Source organism: Podarcis bocagei, assembly GCF_964188305.1.
Source record: "Podarcis bocagei genome assembly, chromosome: 1".
In the NCBI taxonomy this organism is placed as follows: Eukaryota; Metazoa; Chordata; class Lepidosauria; order Squamata; family Lacertidae; genus Podarcis; species Podarcis bocagei.
The window spans coordinates 135,171,083-135,178,386 of record NC_138125.1 but is presented as its reverse complement, the minus strand read 5'-3'; the positions used below and the strand labels follow the sequence as shown (position 1 = coordinate 135,178,386).

Sequence of the window (7,304 nt, the reverse complement as noted above, 5' to 3'; positions counted from 1 at the left end):
ATGCAAATACAACTGTAAGCTCCCCCTGAGGGAGCTGTAAGGGTAAGGGTCAGGATTAGGGGTTAGCGGTTGGGATTAGGGTTAGGAGTTAGAGATTGGGGGCCAAGATCAATGGTCAAGGGATTTGGGGTTAGGCAAGGGGTTTGGGGGTAAGGGTTAGGGGTTAGGGTCAGGGGTCAAGGGATTTGGGGTTAGGCTTAGGCATTAGTGGCTAGGGTTAGGTGTTATGGTTAGGGGTAGGGTTAGGGTTAGGTTAGGATTAAGGGATAGCGGGGTTAGGATTAGAGGGTTAGGGCTAGCGTTAGAGGTTAGGGTTAGGGAGTTAGGGTTTGGGGTGGGTTAGGGTTCAAGGATTAGGGCTAGGGATTAGGGTTAGGTTCAGTGTTCAGGGTTAGGGTTTAGGGTTAGAGTTAGAGTTAACAATAAAAACAACAGCAAACAAACCAATGGCATCAACAATACTACTGAGAGGGGCAGAAAGAAAAAAGATTGCACCCTAGACAAGAAGAGTCAGGACCCACCCCTCCCCAACAAGACAGGGACCTTTGTTATGTTTGATGTTTTATTAGGCTTTTAGATTTGTTGGAACTTGGAAGCTGCCCATAGGATGCTTCAGCAAGGATTGTAGATAAACTGCCTCTGGCACTGGAGGGTCCATCAAGCAGTAGCTGAGACCTGCCCAAAGATCTCTGCCGAATGAGGACAAAGGAAGCCACAGACAAGAACCCCCTTTTCCCAAAGGGGGGCAGGGGGAGTGCGTTGGACTCTGGGCAGGTGATCAGCGGCCTAGGCAAGGACCACCGAAAAGGGCACAGGTGACTCCCCTGTTTGGGGGACTTCTGCTCCATGACAGATAACCACCTTTTTTTTAAAAAAGAAATAACATCTCAGATGTGGATTAAAAGGGCTGTGCTGGCTTTTCTTGCTGTCCGAGTCCCTGGGCAAAGAAACATGCCTGACACCTATAGTTTCTGCACCCCGCCTTGGGCAAATGACGCCTGCCTTGTAGCAGGTAAAACTAGATGACTCTCGTGACCCATCCCAACCATTCTATCATTCTTTTTCCTGGTTTTTCTAGCAATGAGATGCGGAAAGAATGGAAACTCTTCCACTGAGGCAGTTCCTGCGCTACTGACTCTCCAGCTTTGGGCCTGTCAAAAGAAAACATGAACCGGTTTGAGTCGGGCGGCCACATTCCTTTCCGCAAGGGGGACTCAGGTTGCTTCTGTCGTCTGTGTGCTCAAGGTGTGCTCTGGGAGGGGCCTGTGAGCCAACAGTGACCTCATGGGGGAAGGAGCGGCAGGAGCAGCTGGCCAGGCATCCCAAGGGTGTGGCTGGCTGAAAATCAGCCAGGCAGCCACTTTGGGGTCTCCCAGAGGGCGGCAAGTGCCAGCGAGGAGGAACAAGCCCAGCGCCAGGTGAGTGTCTGGATACCTGCCCTTAGAACCCACCTGGGCTGCCCTTCTGGGTGCAGGGATACAAGGGAGGTCTGCCGGGGGAAACGGCATTGGCGCAGCACCCTGCAGGGACTCCCTGGATCTGAGGCAGTTCCTGGAAGGAGACTTAGCAGGGGAAACCCTCTCCTGAAATCTTCATCTTGTTCCGTGTGCGTAAAGGCTGTCAGCATTTCCGTGTGATTTTATTTTCGGGAGTGTTTCTTATTTTATTGCATGACTTGTTTATTTGATGGACGTTTCTCCAGAAAAAGACTGCTCAGAGGCATTTTTATATAATAATAATAACAATTTATTATTTATACCCCGCCCATCTGGCTGGGCTTCTCCAGCCACTCTGGGTGGCTTCCAAAAAATATTAAAATACTGTAATACATTAAAAGCTTCCCTGAACAGGGCTGCCTTCAGATGTCTTCTAAAAGTCTGGTAGTTGTTGTTCTCTTTGACATCTGGTGGGAGGGCGTTCCACAGGGCGGGTGCCACCACCGAGAAGGCCCTCTGCCTGGTTCCCTGTAACTTGGCTTCTCGCAGTGAGGGAAGTGCCAGAAGGCCCTCGGTGCTGGACCTCAGTGTCCGGGTAGAACGATGGAGGTGGAGACGCTTCTTCAGATATACTGGACCAAGGCTGTTTAGGGCTTTAAAGGTCAGCACCAACACTTTGAATTGTCCTCGGAAATGTACTTTTCAATATGTTTTAAAAATGACAACAATCTTAAAAAACACAGGTGCGATGGAACAGAGTGGCTGGAGAAACCCAGACAGATGGGTGGGGTGTAAATAATAAATTATTATTATAGTATTATTATAATAATAAACTGCAACAAACCGATTTCATGGTTTACATGCAGCAGCATTTGAAATGACAACGGCAACTTCTAGCTCAGTTGGTAGAACATGAGACACAACATCCTGGTCATGGGCAAAAGATCCCTGAGGGTTGGACAAGGTGACCCTCATGGTCCTTTCCAACTCTACAAAAAAAAATCAACACCTGAACCCCAGTTTGGTCAATACTGCAGGCAGGCTGTCACTGAAGCCAAAGTTTCCTCCCAAATGATTATGGGCTCCTGCTCAGAATAGAGTCCACCCTCCGGTATGTAAGATTTGCGTCTTACAAATAAGAAATAGGCACAGAAGGCAAGTTAAAAATGATAGGAGTGATTAACCTTGATTTTTTATATATCCTGATTTCCTCTCCCCCCTCCCCAAATTTCAACTGGTGCAGTTTTCAGTCTCTTATCTCCCAGCCTTTCAGCATTGGGGGGATTTTAATTCTCCCTAATTCTGTAGGGCCCCCCATTTCTGGGGCTTCACCAAGGATCACACCCCACAAATGTCCTGACCCCACAAGCAGCTTATCCCTTGACTGATACATGCCAGGGACTCTGGTGTCTTGTCAGCAGCCACATTGACATTTGACTGTTTAGATTAGCACTTCAGGCAGTTGTCCAAACTGGGTTGCCACATTTTTTCCGCTGGCCCTGCTCCTGTGCGTTGTATAGCTACCCCACCCCTTAACAGGTATGGGAAGCCTCAGAATCTCAGGGTTATGGGTTCAAGTTCCATGCTGAACAAGATTCTTGCATTGAAGGCTACACTTCTATGATGCCTGGCACAGAGGAAATCTGATGCTGTAAGTGGAGCTGTGGGTTAAACAACAGAGCCTAGGACTTGCCGATCAGAAGGTCGGTAGTTCGAATCCCCGCGATGAGGTGAGCTCCCGTTGTTCGGTCCCTGCTCCTGCCAACCTAGCGGTTCGAAAGCACGTCAAAGTGCAAGTAGATAAATAGATACCGCTCTGGTGGGAAAGGTAAACGGCGTTTCCATGCGCTGCTCTGGTTCTCCAGAAGCGGCTTAGTCATGCTGGCCACATGACCCAGAAGCTGTATGCCGGCTCTCTCGGCCAATAAAGTGAGATGAGCGCCGCAACCCCAGAGTTGGTCAAGACTGGACCTAATGGTCAGGAGTCCCTTTACCCTTTACCTTTAAGCCTTCACCTCTGGAGTGTGCGGTTAGGGTTAACACTTTCCCCATTCCCACCCTCCCTTGGACTCACTCTCCCTAAACTGCATAGCAAGCACTTTAGACGATCAACACAATCTTAATAATCTCCTTGCCTCACAGCTTGGAGCAGGAAGCCTCCTGTCCATAGCTGTCAACCTTCCCTTTTTTTGCAGGAAATTCCCTTATTCCAGCGCCGTTTCCCACTGCTTCCCGCTGCTATCCCAGATTGTTAGATATCCCATAGACTGTCCCCGGGACAGTTGAGGCTGCTGATCCCTTATTTTCAAATCTGAAAGTTGACCGCTATGCTCCTGTCCCCTGGCAAGGGCATTGCTTGTGTGCAGGGAGGAAAGCACCCCCACTTGAACTTTGACCTGACTGTATTGGTGCGCATGAGCAAGCCAGGGAAAAACAGGCGGCTGCTCCCTCCCAGCCTTCCTCTCCCTTCTGTCTGCCACATTCCTTGACACTCTTCTTCCAAGGGGGAGCGGCAGCCAGACAACTGGTTAAAAGCAGGGAGAGAGATGGCAAAATATTGGTTTTGGCCACCGGCCCAACTCCTAAGAAAGGCTCTACAGAGTTGGCTGAGTTTAGGATGAAATACTGCCCTTCCTGGTCAGAGAGAGGACCTATTTTCCCCGCTGCCTTCAGTCCTAGAATCATAGAATTGTAGAGCTGGAAGGGACCTCAGGTGTCATCTAGTCTAACCCTCTGCAAGGCAGGAATCCCCGCACCAAGCATTCAGGACAGATCCAAGCTCTGCTTCCAAACCTGCAAGAAAGCATTTCAATGAAAGGACCGGAAGTGGTGACTTTGAAGGCCTTCGTATGCCAACTTCCCTGTTTCCTTCCTTGAGTGCAGGGACTGTATTTTCCATGGAAGCAGGACTCTCTTTTTTGCACCACTTTTAATGGTTCTGAGAGACACGGAGAAAAAGGACAAGCAGGACATTCCAGTGTCAAAAAAAAAACACACCTGGGATGGCTTTTGTAGTTCTGGAATTGTCCCCGGAAAAGCAGGGTCTGAGAGTTATATTGTCAGGCCATTTGACAGAAGAGCTCCTATTGCCTTAGCTGCTGTTATGTGTGGGGTTTGGGGAATGTGTGAAAGCACTTATCCCCGTGCCTTTGTAATGTCTGTAACAGTGATATATAATTTCTTACATATAGATGAAAAATACAACTGATGATTTTTCAACCATTTCTCCCCACGCTCTTTCTTCTATAGAGCTGGGGTGATCTGCTGCTAGCCTGAAAGGCATCTCTCCCATTGATCATCCGGCTGTAACTTCTCGTCCTGCGGCTCCCAGGATCTTCCTGCTGGATTCCCATGGATCGCGGGCTGACTGTCGAAAACCCCTACGCCAGCGTGAGCCTCCCTCGTGCCCAGCTCCCAGGCAGCTTCCTGAAGTATTACCTGGGCGAGGGCTGCACCCCAGACACGGTTCTCTCCGACCCCAGCAGCTGCTGCACTTACTCGGCGCAGGAGAAGGAGAGGGAGGCCGCTCCGCAGGGGGTGCCACCCAACGCCCCCTGGGGCACGCAGAGGATCTCGACGCAGGAATCGTGGGCCCAGCCCTACAACCCCTATGCCAGCCTCAAGATGCCCCACCAGGGCTCTCCACAACCCTTCCACTGGACGAGCCAGCAGGAGGGCTGCTGCTGCTCCTGTTTCAGAAAATGCTGCCCCTGCTGCTGCAGGAAATGCGCCTGCGTCATCTCCTAACTCTGCCGGCGTTCACTGGAGGTTGTTCCCAGTCTGCTTTCCAGGTGTCCCTCTGCAGGCGCACTTAAGGGCGCAGAGTGGGGCAGGAGCTCTCCCTGGACCCCTTTTTCTTCTGCGTCTCTGAACTGGAGGCGGGTCAGGTGGATGGGGAGGCAGGGAGTTGCTGGCTACTTGGGTGCCAGAAATGAGGGCCTTGGGGCCAAAATTGGGCCCTCTAGTGCTTTGTAAGAGCACTCATCACCTCAGTCCTTTGGAAGCAGAGGTTGCCAAACCCCAAACCTGTGGAAAGGCTGGTCTGGGGCAACTGGTCGCCAGGGTTCCCTTTCGTTATGGGCCAAATCAGCTGCTTCGAGGGGGACTCTGCCTCCCCTTCCGCCTTCTCTCTTCCTCTCCAGCACAGACTCGTTTTTTCCACATTCCCATGAGCTTTCTGCTCTGTTCTTCCCTTATCCGAAGTGAAAGGAGCTGCTGTGGTTGCCTTTCTGGGCATGAGGTGACAGAACATTCCTAGGACTCTCACACCAAAGATCGCTTTGTGGGCCAAAGCAGCCGTGCCCTTCAGCCTCCATTGGCAGCGCCACTCAGCCTCGGCTCCCCATATTTGGTGCCCGGTCTCTCTCTTCCTCCTCCTCTGCCACTGCAAAGGCTTCCTAGTGTCCCTTGGAAGTAGGGTGGCTGTCTGTGGGAACTGGCTGCTTTTGGGGGGCAGGGAGCCACACACCAACTGCCTGGTGTCACAAGGCTGGGAAATATATTCTGTTGCCAAGTAAAAGAACCTCACAGGATCCTCACCGTTGCCTGGATGGTGTGCTCTTAATGGTTCATAATAAAGAAACAGAAGACAAAGGAAAATATATCCACTATTCTTCTTTTTAACTCTTGCACACTGAAAGCACCCTTGAGGAGGCGGGTTCGGGGGGTGTGTGTTCTTCATGTCTTTTCTTTTATTATTGAAAAAGGATGCCTATTTCTCTGGAAGTGGCACTTGAATTCCTGGAAGTGGGGGCTGCCCGCTTTTAGCTACTGGCTTGAGCAGGGTCAAGCAAGAATTGCCTTCCATGGGGTGGAGTTGGGGGTGGTGCTTGTGAAGTTCACAAAGGGCCCTCTCTTTCCACCTGGTTGGAAGCTGGTCAGGTTGCCCTGGGGGGGGGGAAGCAGGGCTGCCCACACCCCTCCCCACAAAATAGCCCTGCTGGAGGGCTTCCTGTGTGATTTCCCCCAACCTCCCTGTACTGAAAGAATGGTTCTCCCTGGACTGGGGTGGGGTGGGGTGGGGTGGGGGCGGCCAGTCTTGGCCCTGCTTACTCACCTCCCCCCCCCCCGGTTTCCTAGTTCTCTGGGGAGTTGTGGTCCTTAGGGCACCAACTTGGTGCAGACCCAGAGATGCTTCATGAGCTGAAAGCCATTGTGATTGGGGGGGGGTGTACCCAAGGCAGTCCTACCATCCGCTGTCTGGGTGCATTGGAGGCCAGTTTGCACAAACTAGGTGCCAGTGGCTGCAGATGCCTCTGAGCCCTTTGTGCGTGTAAGCCACAGTGGAGACTCTTCCGGGGCACCAGATGTCTTGAGTTCAGGTTTCACCACAAGGCTCACCACAGTTATAAACCCAGAGACACAATCTGGAGGATTGGGAGAGGCTCACGTCCTCCCCAGAGCTGCCCTAGAACCTGGAATCTCCAGCCGGATCTGTTTGGAATACTTCTCACAGCAGTTTGAGATGAACAAAGCAGCCAGAAAAAGGTTCTGTTTCTTTGTTTACAGCATTTGGTGACCCCCAAAAGGCTCCCCAAGTAGCTCACATACAAAACAAGATGGAAACACCCACTCTCATTCAGACATGTTGGCAGCACCAGCCTAACCGCATGACATGCAGCCCGAGACTGGGCACTGAGGATCCTGGGTCCTCCTGGATCCACTGGGTTCCTGGGTTTCGCAGCAGCTGTGAAAGAGAAGGATAGGCAAGAAGGAGCTGACTTGGCCATTCGGCCATTTCAGGTGCCCCTGCGACGCTGCCCTGACTTGGCAAATTTGTTGTTGTTTAGTTGTTTAGTCATGTCTGACTCTTCGTCCCCTGGCAATTCCTCCAGGGCCCATTTGCTCCACCCCCATTGTTCTGAGGTC

At 51.5% G+C, this 7,304-nt stretch overlaps 1 protein-coding gene across 1 annotated transcript; it reads left to right on the top strand.

Annotated features, from left to right (window-relative positions):
- The first annotated feature begins 1,077 nt into the window (after positions 1 to 1,077).
- CYSRT1 (cysteine rich tail 1) lies at positions 1,078 to 6,035 on the top strand. Its single transcript, XM_081170605.1, has 2 exons — positions 1,078 to 1,418; positions 4,686 to 6,035. The coding sequence occupies exon 2, from the start codon at positions 4,788 to 4,790 to the stop codon at positions 5,181 to 5,183; it is 396 nt and encodes a 131-aa protein (XP_081026731.1). The 5' UTR covers positions 1,078 to 1,418; positions 4,686 to 4,787; the 3' UTR covers positions 5,184 to 6,035.
- Positions 6,036 to 7,304: the final 1,269 nt, after the last annotated feature.